The sequence below is a fragment of the Hypanus sabinus genome, chromosome 3, assembly GCF_030144855.1.
Source record: "Hypanus sabinus isolate sHypSab1 chromosome 3, sHypSab1.hap1, whole genome shotgun sequence".
NCBI lineage: Eukaryota > Metazoa > Chordata > Chondrichthyes > Myliobatiformes > Dasyatidae > Hypanus > Hypanus sabinus.
In genome coordinates this window covers 46,598,353-46,619,226 of record NC_082708.1, presented here as the reverse complement: position 1 = coordinate 46,619,226, position 20,874 = coordinate 46,598,353, and the positions used below count along the sequence as shown (strand labels likewise).

The following is a 20,874-nucleotide window of genomic DNA, read 5'->3' as shown; positions in this document are numbered from 1 at the left end:
TATTTGCCGATAGACAACTCCCACCAGTGATTTTTTCCCTTTACTGTTCCCAATCTCTACCCAGATGTATTCAATATTCTGCTCCTTATATCTTATACTGTCTCTATCTCCCTGATATTCTTATTTAAGAGCGCTGCCCTACCTCCCTTACCTTTCTGCCTATCCTTCCATATTACCTGATATCCACGACAATTGAATCTTCTCCCCCCCCCCCCCCCACTGCAAATACCTCTCAGTAAAGATAAAATATCCCAAACCTGGACAAGAGGCAGGCAACACAACCTTCAGGACACTCTGTCCCTGCGGAGAACTCTGTCTATTCCCCTGACTATACCATCCCCAATTGCCACTACATTTCTCTTCTCTCCCCCTCTTGAATGGCTCCCTGAACCACGGTGCCACAGTTAAGTTGTTCATCCTTCCTACAGCCCCACTCTCATCCACACAGGGAGCAAAAATCTCAGGCCTGTTGGACAAGCTCAAGGGCTGAGGCTCCTCCAGCTTTGTCTCTTGGATCCCACTACCTGCCTGACTTGCAGTCACACCCTCTTATCCCTGACTACAGACCAAATTTGAGGCAGCTAATCTAATGAGTTGCCTACCTCCTGAAACAGAGAATCCAGGTAACTTTCCCCCTCCCTGATGTGCTGCAGCATTGGAAGCTCAGACTCCCAGCCATCAACTTTGAGCCCGAGTTCCTTGAGCAGCCAGCACTTGTCACCAGGAACCACGGTGGGATCCACCAGCTCCTACATCATGTAGCAACAGCTTATCACCTGATCCTGCATCTTCCTTCCTTCATTTAATTAGTTGTAGTTTGGTGACTCTTTATTCAACCACCACAAAAGCTGTACCCGCTACACAAATGTGCCTCCTCACCGAAGTCTCTTCAGCCAAAGTTGGTAAACTCCACTCTCTCCGCAGGAAAACTATACCACAAAGTGACTTTTAGGCCCACCTTGTTAGTCCTACAACAACTTCACCACTATTCTAATTATTGGTTCACTTTTTTCTTTGAAAAAAGTGCCAAGTACCTCTATTACTACCAGTGAACTGCCCATGCAAAGATGAAAAACCAACTGCCCAGAACAAGGGGTAGGCTGGAAAAAAATCCCTTTTCAGACCTTGTAAGGCGATCAAGCACAAGTTATATAAGAAACCGCTTGTATAAAAATTCACTCTTAGGGAATATGTGTAACTATAAAATGTATACAGAGAACTAAACTAGTTTAACAAGGAGAAGAATATATTCTAGGTGGGGTACTTCAGTTTGTACATCGGGGGGTGGGGAAGAGGGTTGGTACAACAGCATTGACCAATTCCTGAAAGATGGCAATCATTCTGGATGTGCAACTTTTAGAGCATGAACCAATCCCTGACAGTATCCTGACCGATCTTCCTGGAGTAGATGATAGTATCAGAAGTAACCTCTGTACCAGTCTTTGCAAAGACAGTTGTGTTCAAACCAAGAAGACTCCAACATGTTGTGCTAAAGGGGTAGGCTCAGAACAAACCTGGCAGTGTAAAATTGGACATTCCTGAAAAGCAGAAATGTACACAAATGGAATCTGAATCCGCATGCCCCGGCATATCTACAAGGAGCACTGCCTCAAGAAAGCAACAACCACATCAAGGTGTCCCACCCATCCAGGCCATGCTCTCTTCTCCATCAGGGTGGTGGTACAGGAGCCTTGGGTCCCACACTACCAGGTTCAGGAACAGGTATTACATTACAGCCATCAGGCTCGTCACACACCTCAAATCTGAACCGATTCCATAACCTACAGGTTCAGTTTCAAGGACTCTACCCATGATTTCAGTATTATTTATTTATATATAAATATGATCAGTTTTGTCTTCTCTAGCACATTGGTTCTTTGTCAGTCTTTGTGTGTAGATTTTCATTGATTGTATTGTATTTCTCCATTCTACTGTGAATACCAAGAAAACACAACTCAAAGTAGCATATATGACATACGCATACTTTTAATAATAAACTTACTTTGAACTTGAACTTTGAACCACTCCAGTACAACTACAGCACTAGCATTTACCTGACAATCTGGAAAGTTGCCCAAGTTTGACCTGTTCACAGAACACAGCACAAATCCAATCCAGTTAATTACTGTCTAATCTATTCTCAATCATCAGCATTCTGATGGGAAGCCATCAAGAACAGCATTCAAAGTTCAATCTAAAAAACACACACACACGATACCCCTACCAAACTGCATCTCTGAACCCAGTCTCTTCCAAAGAGGGGAGTGTTGAGCATAAGCAAATACAATTAACAGCAGGTTGTACACCATCTTGATTTGGAAATAGAAATTACAGGTCCCAAATGCTGGAACTTGCTGCCCAACAGAAGTTGGGAGCACTTTCATCAGAAGGACCCTTGTACTTTCAGGCAGTGGGTCATCAGCAGACGCTGATGATGATCCAGGATCTCAGAAAAGGCTGAAATATCCTGCAGCACTGGCAAATATGCTTCTTCCTGTACAGTATCTGTAATCCAACAAAAACCGCTGCAAGCTCAAAAACACATGACCTATATCCTTCCCGTCTAAGCAAAAACAGGAACAGAGCAGCACAATTTGTATGAAAACGACAGAAATACTCTGAAGACAGGGACAGAAACAAGGGGAATATTTCTTTTTTGTAAATTTTTTTTATTGAAGTTCATCAAACAAACATTTCCACAAGATGTACTTCAGACATTGTACATATATAATCATATATATCACAAATCTCCACAAAGTATTTATCTGAGGTATACACTTATAGAAAAGAGTGGGAAGAAAAAAACAAGCAAAAGGAAAGAACTATGTACAAGTAGGGAGGAATCTTTTTTTTACAACAGATTCATTGATTTGTGAGAATAAAATCAGGCCTATGAGGCATTATGTAGTTAAACCATTTTTCCCAGTATGAATCAAATTGTTCCAGCTTATGATTAACAGATGCTGTTATCTTCTCCATTTTGTAAATGTTCACTGTAATTTCCATCCATTTATTTAAAGTTGGGCTCTCCTGTGATAACCATTTCCCAGTAAGAGTCTTTTTTAACAGCCACCAACAGTATATTCATTAAATATTTATCTCTTTTCAACCATTCTTGAGGTGTATATCCAAAATATATGGTCTTACTCTCCAAGGGTATTTTACATTTAAAGATGACTTGTAGGGCATTGTGTATCCCCCTCCAATAGTTTTTGATAACAGTGCAGTCCCAAAAAATGATAATGATTTGCATTTTGATTTCCACAATTTCTCCAGCAAACAGGGAGGTTACTATCATAATGGGATTTCTGAGAGGGTGTAATAAAATATCTTATCAAGTTTTTCCATCCAAACTCCCTCCATTTCTGTGAATTGGTATACTTCCATTGATATCTCCATATTGTTGCCCATTCTTCCTCAGATATAATTCTCTCTCCTTCCTTCTCCCATTTTGTTTTAATGTATGAAGTTAAATATGTTTTAAGATTTGACAACCCCTTATACATGCTTGAAATGATTCTACTACCGTTACCTGAATTATACGCTTTTCTAAATAGCTCTATCAAACATGTACTTGCCTTGGTTACATTTTTAAGTGTCTTATTAACATGTCACATCTGTAAAAACTGATAAAAATCTTTTTCTAATAAGTTTTTTTCTTTAAGCATTTCAAAACTGAACAGTATTCCTTCTTTCATTATGTTGCAAAGAACTGTAATTCCTTTAACCGTCCAGTCCTTAAATCTAGCATCCAATTTATTTGGTGTAAAATCAGAATCACATGCACACCATTTAAGAATTGCAATATCTCCCTGTAGATTATATTCTTTTATAGTGGTTTTCCATATTTGAAGAGTCAATTTCACCCAGCGGTTATCAATAGTATTTATGTACCTTTGCAGGTTGTTATCAGCCAAAATTGCCTGTATGAGGATGGGAACTACCCACTCCTCAATGTTTTTCCAATGAGTGTCATATGATGGGTTGCGCCAACATATCACAGCTCTCAACTGTGCTGCAAAATAATAATCTCTAAGAGAAGGCAAGCCCCATCTCACAAGGGGAATATTTCATGTCAGAAATCAAAGTTTCTACCAAAGAATATTCATCTCCCTAACATTCTCACACTTTACTAGCACACTTAGTTTAAATGTGACTGTTCCAACAAAGTCTTGGTTAATTTTATAATTGCACCCACCTTAAAACACAACACCAGTAAAAACTAAACATGAGGAAATATGCAGATGCTAGAAATTCAAGTAACACACACGAAATGCTGGTGGAAAGCAGCAGGCTAGGCAGCATCTATAGGGAGGCCCGAAACGTTGACAGTGCTTCTCCCTATAGATGCTGCCTGGCCTGCTGTGTTCCACCAGCATTTTGTATGTGTTACCAGTAAAAACTATTGCTTTGCCTTATTTCACAGGGAGTCCCAATTACTTTTCAAATGCTCTCACGGATCCATAACCGGCATCTTAACTGGCAGTTTATGTGGATATTTCAGAATCAGGTTTATTATCACTGGCATGTGACATGAAATTTGTTAACTTAGCAGCAGCAGTTTAATGCAATACATAATATAGAAAAAAAACCAAAATAATAATAAATCAATTACACTATACATATATTGAATAGATTTTAAATTGTGCAAAAAAATAATATATATTTAAAAAGTGGGGTAGTGTCCAAGGGTTCAATGTCCATTTAGGAAATGGATGGCAGGGGGGAAGAAGCTGTTCCTGAATTGCTGAGTGTGAGCCTTCAGGATTCTGTGCCTCCTGCCTGATGGTAACAGTGAGAAAAGGGCATGCACTGGGTGCTGGAGGCCCTTAATAATGGACTCTGCCTTTCAAAATCCCACCAGAGCTTTGCCCCTTTCCCATTTCAAGCTTCCATCATATAACTGCAATCCTCCATTTCTGATCTTCTGAGCATTCTTGATTTTAATTCTCCCTTTTAGTTGTTCTTTAGGTCTAATCCCCATATTCCTTAGAAATAGAATCTGATAAAGCTTTGACTCAATTGCTTTAAAATCTTATATCACAATCATTTTTATTTCCTGAGCCATATTGTCTCTTATTGTCCCAACAGCAATATTCTCAGATATAATACCTGTATCTGAAAATTATACTCCATTTCATATAATACTTCTTAGGAAATTTAAATAAACCTTGGAGTTGGTACATTACAATTCACCAAAATTATAACAGATATTGAACTAGTCAGTTTTTCCCCTTTCACCATCAATTTGGTTTTAGTCTTGTCAGGAGGGGAATAGGCTCAGAGTAGATATTTCACATGGGTTGGTATAGTCACTTAGAGGAAAAAAAGTTAGTAATTTCATTAAATATAGCAAGCAGATAAATGCACAAGGCGAATATAGAGCAAAATTACATCTTTTTATACACATTGTTTAATTAAAAAGCAAATAAACTCAAACTTTAACGTGTGGAGTTAAATACTGTTGTAAACTAGAGCAACTTCCCTTTTCCTTATATTTGACTCTATAGAGTTTTACTGCAATAAGCAACATATTTAGTGCTCCTCAAACTTCTAAAAGAGATACAAGACCAGCACGGAGCATTAAACCTACTAGTTCAAGATCTGTTATATTTTGGTGAATTATAATGTACCAACCCCAAAGCTGATTTCCTTTTCTCAAGAAGCATTAGATGAATTTAAGTACAATTTCCAATACAAATACTGATATTCCATATACCAAGACTATATATAACTGAATGAAAATCTTTCAATTTTGGATTCTAAATTTATGGAAATAAATGCTATATTTTACTCAGTGTTTCATGTTACTTCAGGTAGTTCAATGTAAATTCAAGGTATTTCCAATAAGATAAATTCCTTAGATAAATTAACTCTTGATTGAGAGAACTTCATTGATAGCAAATGGATTGTCAGAAAGGAAACAAAGGATTAAAGTATGTTAGCTTGGGTTTTTGTCTGTTGACAAGATTAGATTTCTAAAGCAAACCCAAACACAGATTATTGATTATCCCTAGAACAAATAACACTGCAAAAGATGTATATTAGGTAATCAATTAGATTCAATAGCCACTTGACAAAGCATAAAAGACATCACTGAAGACTAACACTCTCTTCATTCACCCCCACTACCCGAGAGAAGTCAAATATAATGGATATCATCATTTTTTGAAAAATTGCTTACTACAAGAAATACTTGGGCACTTAGTTAATTCATCAGCTCTTAAGGTAATCTGATCCAAAATTAATTGCAGTCATAAACACAGAAAAGCTTGTGACTGTAAAATTATAATTAACTAAGTTGATGCTTAATCACTGTGGCATAAATTGTAACTTACCTTTGTAACGGGTTGTCAATGATTTCTTGATTATGTGAGTAATGTCACTAATTGTGACATTACTCACATAATCAAGTGTTATTAATTTTGTTTCTGAAGTTGGCATACAGTTATTCAATCATAGCTCATTTTTCTGACTTTGACAATTGGCCAGGGGACTAAACAGATTATGAAGAAGCAGGTTCAGATACAAGATTAAAAATACATACTTAGCCAAGGCTCATACAACCAATTTAAGCATTATTAACTCCTAAGTGTTAACAACATGAAAATCTCAGGCAACAGTTCTATGTGAAAAGTGAACAGTAATGGATTTGCCTGTTTCTTTGAGTGACACTGCCTGTTAGGATACTATTCCTAGTGCCCTTCTCAGGTAGACTACATTCCTCAACTCTTTGATGTTTTGTCTAGCAAACTTGAGCTTTCATTAAACAATTGAAAAGCTAAATTAGCAATCATGTTTATTAAAATGCAAACATTGATATAGTTAGACTAAACAAGAGAAAATCTGTAGATGCTGGAAATCCAAACAACACACACAAGATACTGGAGGAACTCAGCAGGCCAGGCAGCATCTATGGAAAAAAGTACAGTGGACATCTTGGCTGAAACCCTTCAGCAGGACAGATGACCAAGCCTGGACTGTTCCCTTACTATTGATGGTGAGGACCTACAAATATCTGGGGATGCACCCGGATGACAGACGAGTGCAGCACCAATACAGAGGCTGTGTACAAGAAGGGCCAGAGTCACCTTTCTGAGGAGATTGAGGTCCTTTGGAGTATGCAGGCCTCTCCTTCATATGTTCTACCAGTCTGTTTTCACCAATCTTCTATGTGGCAGTGTGCTGCGACAATGGTATCAACACGGGTGATGCCAACAAGCTCAATAAACTGATTAGAAGGCAGTCTCTGTTATAGGAGTCAAATTGGACACACTGGAGGCTGTGGTAGAACATGGGACCCTACTTCCCTGCAATTCTGGGACATGTTTCTCACCCTCTGCACGCCACCTTGGCTGAACAGAGGAACACTTTTAGTAATAGACTAAGACAATTGTGCTGTTCCAAACAGCGCAATATGAAGTCATTCTCACCCTCGGCCGTTAGGCTGTATAAGAAGTCAAGTTATATCCAGGGAAGTGATGACCCCCCTCCTGTTAGACTGTTTGAGGTAACTTAATTTTTATTCTTTCTTCTCTTCCAATATTTATATATCTGTGTACTTGTAAGGGTACTGTGACCCTGCAATTTCCTTAGGGATTAATAAAGTACCCATTTATCTATCTGGAAGGCAAACTGCAAGCGCTAGTGACTTTCGTATGTCGCAACACACCATACCTTATACTTTCGATTGCACAGGTCACCTGCTGATGAACCGTGTCATGCAAAATTACTCGATACCCAACACTCGTAAACAACATGGCCCAGCTCCGTCCAACGATTCCACTGGTGAATAAAATTGTATAAGAATGTATTACAAGTATTGCAACATATAACATTAAAAATATAGATCCCTGAATCTTAATTAATAGTGCATTTTCCCACAGGAGCCTCAAACAATACAATTACCTTCCTACGATTAAAATGTTACCCTTTTCACACCGGTTCATGATCACTTTTTAACGATCAGATTTTTCAACAAACCGGCAGTACGCAACTCCAGGGGCGCCCTCAAATAGCGTCAAAACCAACGTGAAAGCCCGTTGGCCAACAGCTCTTGATTGGCAGATCAAAATCGGGGCTCGAGAGAGCCAGTCGAGCAGGAGGTGTTATTGGGAAAGAAAAAAATTAAAACTTGCAGTCATTGGAAACAAACTAAAATAGAAAATATTGGAGGTATTCAATATTGGCTGGATGGTAGGAAGTAGACGGTGATGATGGAAGATCGAGAGGTCCGTGATTGTGCACCAGGGTCGATGCTGGGCTCATTGTTATTTATCATCTATAATTAATGATTTGCATGAGAACATATGAGTAATAGTTGTTAAGTTTGCGATGTCACTAAAACAGGTGGTATCGCAGACAGTGAAGAGGAATTTCAAGAAATGATTGGCAGATGGTAAATGGAATTTAATGGATAAGTGCGAACTGTTAAATTTTAGAAGGACAAATCAAGGTAGAATTTTTACAATGAACGGAAGGGCTCCGGATACTGCTGTAGAACAGAGTGACCTTAGAGGACAAGTGTATAGTTCTCTCAAAGTGGAGTCACAGTTAGAGAGGACAACGAGGAAGGCTTTTGGCATGTTTGCCTTTATCAGGGTATTGCATATAAAAGTTGGGAGATGTGTTGCGATTGTACATGACTTGGTGAGGCCACACTTAGAATATTGTGTTTAGTTCTGATCACCTTCTAAAAGGAAAGATGTAATTAAACTGCAACAAAATTTTATGAGGATGTTGCCAGGATTCAAGGGAAGAGGCTGGGTCTTTGCTTATTGGGTACAGGAGACTGAAAGGTGGTCTCAAAGGGGTATGTGGTATCATGAGAGACACATATAGGGTGAGTGGTTTTTCCCCCCACCCCATCGTTGGGGCATCAAAAATTAAAGGTAATTGTTTTAAGGTTAGAGGCGAAAGGTTTAGTAACAACATGAGGAGCAACCCTTATTTACATAGTGCATGGTAAATGTATGGAATCAGCTGCCAGAGAAAATGGTTGAGGCAGATACTTTAGAATTACAGTATGTAGGATGACAGGACAATTTGCCATTAATCTACAGTCCATGCCACCCAGGGACTTGGGCTATATATTTTTTCTTTGTTGCTATGTTTCTCTGCTATCATAACCATATGTACAATGTGCATTATGTTTTGTGATGCTGGTTTATATGTTTTGCACTTTGGCCCCAGAGGTACGCTGTTTTGTTTGGCTATATGCATGGATGATTAAATGGTAATTGAACTTCAACTTAATGAAAATAAAAATTATCAATAGGTTGAATAATTATTTGCAGTAGAAAATGAGATTGTTGGACATCCTTAGAAGCAAAAATTTAACCTTATTTCAAAGTGATTGCGATTTCAATGTTTAAGAGAAATTTGGATGGGTACAGGGATGGTAGGGGTATGGTGAGCAGGTCAATGAGAGTAGGCAGATTAGATAGTTTTGGCATGGACTAGATTAGCCAAAGGGCCTGTTTCTATACTGTACTTTTCTTTGACTAAAGTAAGTTTATTATTGCACTACATACATTTGAGGATTAATTAACATTAAAACACAATGAAGATTATGGTCATAAGGAAACTAACAACACTAAGGAAGGAATACCAAGTGTCTGAGACTAGTTTCCATCAAATTCATAGAAACTTATGGCAATTTGGAGTCCATTTCATCCAACATTTCTACAATGAACAGGACAGACTTGCTCTGAAAGTGATGTAATATAGATTCATTATACTGATTCCTACTTGCTTAATGAGAATTTTAGTAAGTTTGAGCTAATTTGGCCAATGCTCACTGGAGTGTAGAAGATTATGAAAAGAATTAAACTGATTAGATGTTCAAAACTGATTACTCAAATTAGAGAAGTTTGAACTAAATGCATAATCTCAGGATACGGTGTTTGGCGATTTGGATCTAAAATGAAACGACATTCTTGATTTAAAGGGCTGAGAATTTTGAAATTCTCGATGCTGGAGGATTTTGTTTGTTCATTCGTGGAACATATTCAAGTTTAATGTTGATAGGGTATGGAGAACTAATTAAAAGGAGGGCAGGCTCAAAGAGCCGTATCCTATTACTTGTTCTTGTTTCAAAATAACAACTAATGCTTGGTCAATTGTTAACTTAAAATCTGATACTTTATAGTTGTGTTGAGACATACGTGACGTGCCCGGTACAATGTACAACTTGGGAATCATCTTAACGTGATGTATAGATGTATTCACATAAACGGATCGATTTTCTTCCTTTCTCCTGAAGTATCCACACGGATTCATGGTAACTCCCGTCACCATGAGACTGGATGATGTGACTGTGATCTCTGTCTGTCTGTCTTCCGGCTCTCACTTCGTTTACTCGCCGGTCTCACAGCAACAGGACGTGACCTGCACCTTCTACACCCGCAGCCAATCACAGCTGCCCTTTCATCCAGGACCCCGCACCTCGTCCAATCGACTTGCTCAATTTGTCAGTTGACCTAACGGCGCTTAGCATTGTGGGAAGAGCGCTCTGATTGTCGGATCGCGACCGTTCCGCTTTGGTTTGATTTATTTTAAAAAATCTGTTGGCGGTACGAGTGACTACAAAGGTATTTACGACGAATAGATTTATCATTTCCTATTCTTGATTGCGCAGTTTTTAAGGGGGGGAAGGTTTTCAGAAGTGGCACCGAGTTTGTCTGGAAGTTAGCCCATTTCGTAACATTACATAATGGAAGAATGCGTTTATTGAGTTTTAGACACAACCTGGTTCGCTCTATGGCAAATAGAGTCCTATTGAACAATGAGAACATAAACTGAGCATCGCATGCTTCCACAAATAGTATTGTGAAAATGGAGAGAGGAGAGACAGCGGGTGCCTGAAGTAGTCCAGAGGAAAGTCCTTGACTATCCATTTCCGTCCGTAGTTCATCCAGTGGAAATGATCATTTTATCTCTTGTGCTATATATGTTGGTTAGCATATCAGAAATAACTTACTGGTCTTCAAAACGGAATCTTTTGCACACTGTTGAAAGCACAAACGAATGGCATGATTTAAATGATTTCTGATGTTGCAGTTCTTACTGCGCAGGCAAGTCGACTTCAGATTTTGTGCCCAGTGTTCTTGAGTGGAGGCTATGATCCAGGCGAGACACACATAATGTTTAATAAATAAAATGTGTCTTGGCCCCAATTAACGCCTATGCCCTTAATACCATACTCTTAAGAATGACATCAATTTTATATAAAACTGACTATAAGTAACATCATGGAAAATCTACTAATAAAATTTCAGAGCGTTACTTGTAACAAGTGTTCTCAGTCAGTGGACTAGCTAGTTTGTGGAACCCCAAAAACAGTTTGCAAATGACATTCTTGGGGCAATGAAATTAATTAAAATCAGTATTGGTATAGATATTCCTATATATATCACTGATAAATATTAATGTAAATTATAAACTCCTTTGGTTCCAACATTGGATTTAACTCTGTTTCTGTTAGTTTCACAGGGTGAAATAATGGAACATGTGCATTTGGCAGCACTAGATGAAGATGATTTGTATTCAGGATACAATGACTACAACCCAACTTATGACACAGAGGTATAGTCTTTTATTGGTGCTATGATCAGTTTTCTGCTTTGGATATTTCTGTGCTTTGTTGGGATGATAATATGTCAATGTGAGTAACTGAACTTGAATGGCAACCTTGATATTGACCAAAATGCAATGCAATATTTTCAATAACCATTGGCTGACAATTTGCTAATTGTGACACCACTAAGACATGTACTCGTGCTGCACTTATCTTAAGGATCAGTCTGATGAAATCTTCCGTTTTGTCTTGTTCCCTGAAGCCTAGCACGTTGCAGGGCTTGTGCTCACATGAGTAGGCCAGAACTGCATTCATGAAATGCTAAGAAAGCCTTTGTAAAGATTTTATTTTGAAAATGCTTCCAAATGTACCTAATATTCAGAAACATTTAAAGGTACAATAAACAATTAAAATGTTGCACCTTAAATAAAAATGTTTAAAGCAAGTAAAAACACTCTTAAGTTTTAAAACATTGCAACAAATGCAATTAATGAGGAAAATTATTTCCTAATTCTTACTTTTCTTTCTTCTTGTCTGAAAAACTCTGTTGAAGTGGATGGGTTTGTGAATTCTGCAAAAAGTTCAACATGAAACAGGCTCCATAAGTAGATTTCTCTGTATAAATTCTGTAAAATTCCTGCAAATTTGTTTTCCACGGCTTTCTTTCATGCTGAAGGCACGGGTAACTTCAATCACACTATTCTGAACTCATTCCATGACCTACATGCATACTTTTAAGGACTCTTTGCAACTTGTGTTCTCAGGATTATTTTTTATTTGCACATTTTGTTTTCTTTCACACATAAGCAGTCTTTATTTATGTATAGTTTCTTTGTAAAGTCTATTTTTTTTCTTGTAAATGTCTACATGAAAATGAATCTCAAGGTTGATTATGGTAATAAATTTACTTTGACTCTGAGTCCAGCTTCAGAACAGCCTACAGATTCATCAGCAAAACTCAGCTGGCAAGTTCAGGACTTTGGCATTCATACAAGAGAATCCTTAATTTGGTGGCAGACAAAATGCTGCTATTTCCATGCAGAGCTGCCAAAATTTCTCAGTATGATTGCACCCTAAGTAACATCACATTTACTATGTTTAATGGTTTTATAATTAGTTTTGGGAGACCGTTGTTGTGAATGTTTGGTTGACAGAATTAAAGATTGTTCAAATGTAAGCAAATGTCATCATTTTGAAATCTTGAATTTTGTCAACAGGAGGCAAGCAGATTGTGAATTGGTTTATTATTATCATTGGTTTTAAGGTGTGGTTCAAAACTTTGTTTAGCATGCTTTGCAGACAGATCATTCCAAATTTAGGTTGCAATTAGCATTTCATCTTTTTTCTGGAGTAAAATGAGTGATTTAAATACAAGATTATTGCATATGCAATCTGATTTGTATTAGAAATACTCGAGTAATATTGCAATTATTTTCCATGGTACAGTGCTTTTCTGTACAAGGCAAATGAATGTATTGAAAAATATGATTGTCATTTTAATGGTCTAGAACATTAAAAAGAATCTCTTTATGTTGCATATAGGAACTGGAGAATGATGCAGCTTTCCAGCAAGCTTTGAGGACTAGTCATGGAAGAAGACCACCTGTGAGTGAATTTTGGGAATAACTGGTTGTGTGAACAGATGAAGTTCTTTAAGTTGAGTACTAAACTCCGTCTTACTTCTCCTATCGTTTGACCAGGTTTACTAGTGAATTCTTTCAAGATTTTGTTTTTGGAGTATTAGACTAGTTCATGTGAAAATCAAAAAAGCCTATATGCTAGAAACTGAAAATGTTGGAAGTAATCAGAAATGACAAAGGGACTTTGACTTGACATGTTTGCTGTTTCTCTTCCCACAAATGCAGCATAATTTGTTGAGTATCTCCAGTACTTTTGTTTTATTTTAAATGTTTACAGCTCATCAATGTTTAACTCTTCTGTACTGCAGTGATAAGCTTCAGAATTTTCTCTTATAACCAAGGGTGGCACAGCTAGTAAAGCTTCAACTCACAGAGTTCTAGTCACTTAACGTTGGTACTGTCCTTGTAGAGTTAACACATTGTACCTATAACTGAGTGGGCTTATTCCCAATGCTCAGTTTTCCTCCCAAAGACATGGTAGTAGATTAATTACCCTCTAAATTTAGTTGATGTAAGTGAGTGGTAGTATTGATGGGAATGTTGAAAGGAAAGGTTTTGTCTCACTCAGTGTTTTTTGTTTGGCTTATTGACAAAAGATGTTTACAAGTAGTTAATGGTAACTCCATCTGTTTAGGAGCAGTGTGTTTATTTTGTTTTGGTAATCCTTATATGCTTTTCATATTGTTGAAACAACTTGCACTTGATGTATTCTATGTTCACTTTGAACATTTATTTATGTTAAATAAACTAGCATTTATTTATTCTTCAGAGTTTAATGAAATGAACTCATCAATATGCAACTTTTGAGTCACCTTTGCAATGTTAAATGTGTTTTAAAAATTGGTTTCTAGATGACTGCAAAAGGACCAAATACTGCAGCAGGTGCACGTTCTTTCGGGAATATGGGGGTATGTGCAACATATTAAACTATCTCTGGAATAGTTTGTTATTATTGAAAATGATTTCATCAGTGGTCATTTATTGTTACTTTAAACTGCTTTCAGCTTTTATCTATATATTATAACAAAACTTTTAGAGAGACCATCTTGGGTATCATTGTCTGCTTTCCCTTTGTCCATCATCACTCAACTTTGCCACACTCCAAGTGCTATATTTAACCTAAGGACATGAATAATTTCTATGCAAATCTCTACTAATACCACTGATGGATCTGAAAATGGGCTACTGTAACTTCCCTTCTAAATCAAAGCTGGACTGTACTTGACATCTGTCTGTGAAGCATTTCTGAATTAGGGCTTGAGTGTATGAGTAAACTTGGATCCTACATTGAGTGGACCTTGCCAGTTTATTTTTTTGGAACATTTAAGGAATGCTGTTTGGGACTTAATCTTCAAAATAGAGTGATCTGAAATATGACACCAGATTATCAGGTTGAAGTACTGATTATTTCAATTCAAATTGTATATTTATAATATAATTTTCAATATAACAAATTGAATTATTTTAAAATGGGACAAAATCATGAAATAAAATTCTCTTTTTTAGAATACAGTAACAACATATCTTACATATAGTATTATGTACCATAAATGTCTAAGAAAATAATCCCTTAAATAGGAAGGATAGGTGGTAGGGCAGATTACAATATACTGTATTCTCAAATCCTAAAACCATAGGCAAAAGTCATTAGGTGTTGTGATGGAAAATAACTGGTTCTTTGAGTCTCAACAGTAGAGGCCTGGACACACACAGTTTTAATAATAAGGAATTTATTTACAAGGGGAAGTCGGGTCAACACAAGCAACTACAATACACAGAAAAAGGTGTGGGGACGGGGTACAGTTACACATACAAAGAACAACGGAAAAGCACTATGACAGCTATTCCCCTTGACCTTGGATAGCTGCGGCTCCCTTACCAGGACAAACGATAGACCTTTCCAAACATAAGTCAATGCACTTACCTTCAATGTATTCAATACAGGTGGTCTGTAAGAGAGTCCGAGCCAGGCACATGTCTCACCTTTTATAGCATGGGGCTGGGCGAGATAATCCAATTAAAGTGACCAATAATTTAGGTGTGCATTGATTAGTTGGGAGGGACCAAATGTTGATTGGCAAGTGGTGTGTCCTCCGACCAGCCAGGTGGCAGTGCATCTGTCACGTGGCCAGTATCTAGATACACTAGGTAAAATCTTGATTTGGATTTTATTCTTAAATATGCCTTCAATGTAGGGACTTAAGAAAACAGGATTCTTTGAATCATGTGAAGTTTCATTTAACATAGCCAGTCCGTTCATGTAGCAATTCCAGATTTCTTGAACAATTCCTCAAGCTACTGTTTGTTTATTACAGCTCAACATTCACACCATCATACCCTCAGTACTAATCAACATGCTCTAAAACCTGGGCCTCTGTACCTCCCTCTGCAACCGGATCTTTGACTTACTCACTGGGAGACCACTATCAGTGTGGATCAGAAATAATATCTCCTCCTCGCTGACAATCAACACTGGTGCAGCTCAAATGCCATCTGTAAATTTGCCAATGACACTACTATTCTTGGCAGAATTTAAGATGGTGTTGCAGAGGTGTACAGGAGTGAGACAGATCAGCTAGTTGAGTGGTGTCACAATAACAACCTTTCAGTCAATGGCAGTTAAGACCAAGGAATTGACTCTGGACTTCAGGAAGGGGAAGTCAAGGGAATACACACCAGTCCTTATTGAAGGATCAGCAGTGGAAAGAGTGAACAGTTTCAAATTACTGGGTGTCAATATCGTGGAAGGTCAATGCTGGGCCCAATATTTAGATACCCTTGCAAAGAAGGCATGATAGTAGTTATATTTCACTAGTGTTTGAGGAGATTTGGTACAGAATTGTGCAAAAGCCTTGGACACATATATATAGCTAGGGTTCCTAAAAAAATTTTTCATAGTACTATAGTAACTTTATGTTTTGCACTGTACTGCTGCAAAAAAAAATAACATATCTCATGACATATGTGAGTGATGATAAACTCAATTCCAGTTTGGGACTCTGTATTAGACTGAGAGTGGGAAGGGGGCAGGGAGAAGGAAATCATGGTTGGGAAAAGGGAGAGGGAGCAGGAAGCATGAGTGACGTTATGTAAGATTAATCAACCAATTATTTGGAATCAAATGACCTTCCCCGATGACTCAGGGCTGGGTGTGCCTGTACCTGTGCCATCCCCTGTCCCCAGCACTCCTCCTTTGTCACCTGCCCCACACCCCTCCCGCAGAGCTCTACATTGACAAATATAGTACTGTGCAAAAGTCTTAGGCACTTTTGTGAAGCTATACTATGGAGAGCATTCTAACTGGTTGTATCACTGTCTGGTATAGAGGGGACACAGCACAGGAGCTGCAGAAAGTTGCAAGCTCAGCCAGCTCCAGCATGGGTACAAGCCTCTGAAGACATCTTTAAAAGGCGATGCCTCATCAAGGTGGCTTCCATCATTAATGACTCCCGTTACCCAGGATTTGTCCGCTTTTCATTGCTACCATCAAAGGGGAGGTACAGAAGCCTGAAGATACACACTCATAATGTTAGGAACTGCTTCTGCTCCTTTGTCACCAGATTTCTGAATGGGTAATGAGCCCATATACACTACACCTCTATTCTTCTTTGCTCTCTTTTTATATCACTTAATTAAAATTTTATAGATATACTTACTGTAATTTATAGGTTTTTAAAATGTATTATGTATTGCAATGTACTACTGCCGCAAACAACAAATTTCACAACATATGCCAGTGATGTTAAATATGATTCTGATCAATTATTGTTAGTGGATGTGATATATACTTCACTTCTTAAATGCTTATTCATAGTAATTCAAAGTTTTTTTGAGCTTGGGTGACAAAAGAAAAAAAGAGTATTGGAAACTAGGCAGAGATTGTTCAGAACCTTCAATAGCCTCAACCAAGTAGAGGAAATTAAGAGCCATGGTATTTCTTTTTCCAATTGTCACCGTGTTTTATGCACCTTTCCTTTATCTTAATCATCCTTCTCCAAGCATCATGCTACACTTCAGGAGAGTACACGCTATAACTTGTAAACCATGTGTACTGCTCTGCACTTCCTATTTTACTGCATGTCCTTCTATATTTTCTTTCTTCCTCATGATTGAAAATGAAAGGATGATTCTCCCTCTAAACCAGGGGTTCCCAACCTTTTTCATGCCACAGACTCCTACCACTAACTGACAGATTTGTTAACCCCAGTTTGGGGATCGCTACTCTTAAGTTAACTGTTGTTAATTGGTAAGCTCTAGAACTGAGAGCTATCTTTGAAACCATGATTTATGTTTCCATTTTGAAATAGAAAATCTATCTTTCCGAAGGGGAGTTGGACACATGGAGTCTAATACTGAGTGGATATCAGTAAGATGTATTTTCTGCCTGATGAAAGTCAGAGAGGAGAGAATCACTGGGGTGGGTGGAGTTTTGACTTATAGTGGCTGCTTTCCTAAGGCAATGCAAAACTTAGACAGAGTCAATGGAGGGTAGGCTGGTTTTCATGACTGACTGGACTATATTCACATCTCCTTGCAGTAACTTCTGGTCTTGGACAGAAAATTGCCATACTAAACTGTGAAACATCTGGATTGGATGTTTTCTATGGTGCATCTGTGTAAATCATTGAGTGTCATTGGGACATGTTGATTCTCCTCAGCCTTCTGAGGAATTAGAGGAGCTCGTGTGCTTTCATGGCTATAGCACATACATAGCTAGAGCAAGATAATTTATTGGTGATACCTGCACTTTTGAACTTGATTTCTCAATCCTCTCCAGCATCACTGATAAAGGGTCATGTACTCCGGCCCACTTCTCGAAGTCAGTGATAAACATTTGTTTTCTGCTGATATTAAGGGAAAAGTTGTGTCTTAACACCATTTCACTAAACTCTCTTATCTCCTTTCTATATTCCATCTCATAATTGTTTGACTATGGAGGTGTCGATGCAAGGTTGTAAATGGAGTTAGAGCAGAACCTGACCAAGCATTTCTAGTAAATGGCTCTTTGTCTTCCTATTGTCAACTGATTTTTTGAAAGATAACATAGGAATATAATTTCCCGGATTTATATGTACAGTATTTTATAATGTAATGCCTCAATATAAGTGCATCAAATTTATCCAAATATTTACTTGTGTTGATATATTGTGTATTGATGCATTTATTTTAACAAATATTTTTCAAATTGTAGGCAAGAGTGCCATTGGTTTCTTCAATGGGAAGGCCAGCAACTGGGGCTATTGTGGTAAGATAGAATTCAGGTATTTAGTGTAATATTGGATGTAACATTTCTGGATAATCGGAAACAGATTTAACCAAAATTCAAAGCAAATTTGTTAACAAAGTACATGTATGTCACCATATACAACCTTAAGATTCATTTTCTTGTGGGCATAAAAAAGAAATCATAATAATAATAATAATTATAAATAAGCAATAAGTATTGAGATCATTAGGTGAAGAGTCCTTGAAAGTGAGTCCCTAGGTTGTGGGAATATTTCAGAAATGGGACAAATGAAGTTTAGTGAAGTTATCTTCTTTAATTCAGGAGCCTGATGGTTGAAGAGTAATAACTGTTCCTGAATTTGATGGTGTGAGTCTTGAGGCTTCTTCCTGATCGCAGCCAAGAGAAGAGAGCATGATTTGACCTGGGTGGTGTGGGTCCCTGATGAAGGATATTGCTTTCCTGTAACAATGCTCTATGTAGATATGCTCAATGGTGGAGAGGGATTTACCTGTGATGGACTGGGCAATATCCACTACTTATTGTAGGATTTTCCATTTAAGATTACTGGAGTTTCCATACCAAGCTGTGATGCAACCAATCAATATACTCTCCACCACGCATCTATAGAAATTTTTAGATATCGAGCAGTAATAATCACTCTTCCTGATTAACTTTATTGTGCTGTTATATGATACAATGGATTCCAATTAATTGGGACATACCAGAATCAGTATATTTTGATCCAATTAAGTGGCTGCCCCAATTAGCTGAAGCTTCATGGAAATAGTTAAAAGGTATAAAAAAAGACAAACTATCATTTAACTGAGTAACAATTTATGTATTTTAATGGAAAAAAATAGAACTTGTTTACTTAACAAATTTTATTTGATTCTTTATGGATCTTTATTTTTTTTTAATTATTTTGTGTGAAAGTAAGTAGGAAGCAAAAGGATAAGTTGTCTCGATCTTTACTGTTTTACTCAATATGACCAAAATATACCTGTTCCAATTTTTTTTTTTAAAGTCCTTTTTCCCTCTTTTACTGAAATGTCCTTGCTATTCAAATAATTTGCACAGTATGACTGATGCCCTGGAACAGTTCTGAAGTTCAGCAGGCTAAGCATTACCAATTGAGAAATAAAGTTTCTGGCCTTTTGCCAGTTCACTTGAATTACCTTTGGGTATATAGTAATTACACAGACTACTCAGTTGTTCCTCTTTTGTTCTCAAAGTGGAAATATTTTTTGGCTATTCATAAAAAAATCATTGTTGCACATATCTATTAGTCTTTCTTTTTTGGAGAAAACAGTTCAGCCTGTTCAATCTTTATTAACAGGCATAATATCTCAGCTCTGATATTATTCAAATCCATGTTTTTTGCACCACCTTTCAGTGTCTCCACTTTGTTTACTGTAGTATAGTCAGTGCTACATTAGAAATCTGTGTATTTGTGTTCTAAGATTCCCCTTGTACTGATACAGGCACTTTTTTCTGAAATTATGGCGCCCTTTGAAACAATAATGACTTGTCTGATGAAACCATAAACAATAAGAAATATCACTTGATATGTTTCAAAACTGTGGTTCCTTGTGACTTTTAAAATTGATGGATTGGCAAGATCTGTATGTGCTAGTGAAAGTCTGACATGATAATGTCATTGTAACTCGGAATCCTTATCACCTTTCATCCTGCTTTTTATAGAGTCATAGTTACTGTATACTGTGCAGAAACAGCCCACTGGCCAAGCTTGTCCATGCTGACCAAGTTGCATACCTGAGCAGGTCCAATTTGCCTGTGTTTAGGGTATATTACTCTAAATCTTTCCTATCCACGTCTGTCTAAATGTCTTTTAAATATTGCAGTTGTACCCTCCTGTCCCACTTCTGACAATTCATTCCACAGACCCACTACACCCTATAAAAGTTGCCCTCTTAAGTCCCCTTTAAATCTTTCTTCTCTCAACTTAAACCTATGCCCTCTAATCTTGGACTCCCCTACTGAGAAAAAAGACTGTGATTATTCACGTTATCTGTGCCTCTCAAAATGTTATATGCTTCTATAAGGTCACCTCTCATCTTCCTGTACTCTAGGGGGAAATAGCCCCAGCCTATTCAGTCTCTGCTTAGGTCTCTCTGCCTTGCAGGGCTCAATCCATTATGGCCCCACCAGTAACTGTGTAAGGCCTGCCCTGGTTTACTTGGCAAAAGGCACTGCATTCCTGAATCAGGCCCAATTTCCCAGTTCATCTAGATCCTGTTGTAATTTTAGATAACCTTCTTCACTATTCACTATAGTACTATTTTTGGTGTCTTCCTCAAACTTACTAATCATGCCAACTACACTCTCAAACAGATTGTTAATGATGAGTGATAGTGGACCCAGCATTAATCTCTGCGGCAATCCAAAATGAAGAAGCCAAAACAATATGC

General features: G+C 37.6%; 2 protein-coding genes across 9 annotated transcripts in view; one reads left to right on the top strand and one right to left on the bottom strand.

Moving 5' to 3' along the window:
- Nucleotides 1–8,247, bottom strand: part of cryl1 (crystallin, lambda 1) — an 88,234-nt gene extending 79,987 nt beyond the window's left edge. Inside the window, exons 1-2 of one of the 2 annotated variants that reach the window (XM_059964223.1) lie at nt 7,909–8,247; nt 7,678–7,785 (exon numbers count right to left, since the gene is read on the bottom strand). In XM_059964223.1, the coding sequence (XP_059820206.1) occupies nt 7,678–7,785; nt 7,909–7,949 (149 nt within the window). In that variant the 5' untranslated portion in view covers nt 7,950–8,247. The remainder of the gene's footprint in view (nt 1–7,677; nt 7,786–7,908) is intronic. The other variant, XM_059964222.1, reaches the window with a different exon arrangement.
- ift88 (intraflagellar transport 88 homolog) overlaps nt 1–20,874 on the top strand; it is a 187,257-nt gene that overhangs the window by 96,353 nt on the left and 70,030 nt on the right. Inside the window, exons 1-6 of one of the 7 annotated variants that reach the window (XM_059964216.1) lie at nt 8,266–8,398; nt 10,265–10,592; nt 11,486–11,586; nt 13,121–13,183; nt 14,070–14,126; nt 18,410–18,463. In XM_059964216.1, the coding sequence (XP_059820199.1) occupies nt 11,503–11,586; nt 13,121–13,183; nt 14,070–14,126; nt 18,410–18,463 (258 nt within the window). In that variant the 5' untranslated portion in view covers nt 8,266–8,398; nt 10,265–10,592; nt 11,486–11,502. Of the gene's footprint in view, nt 1–8,265; nt 8,399–8,466; nt 8,650–9,862; nt 10,593–11,485; nt 11,587–13,120; nt 13,184–13,211; nt 13,236–14,069; nt 14,127–16,543; nt 16,716–18,409; nt 18,464–20,874 lie in introns of those variants that run through there. The other 6 variants (XM_059964218.1, XM_059964219.1, XM_059964215.1 and 3 more) reach the window with 6 other exon arrangements.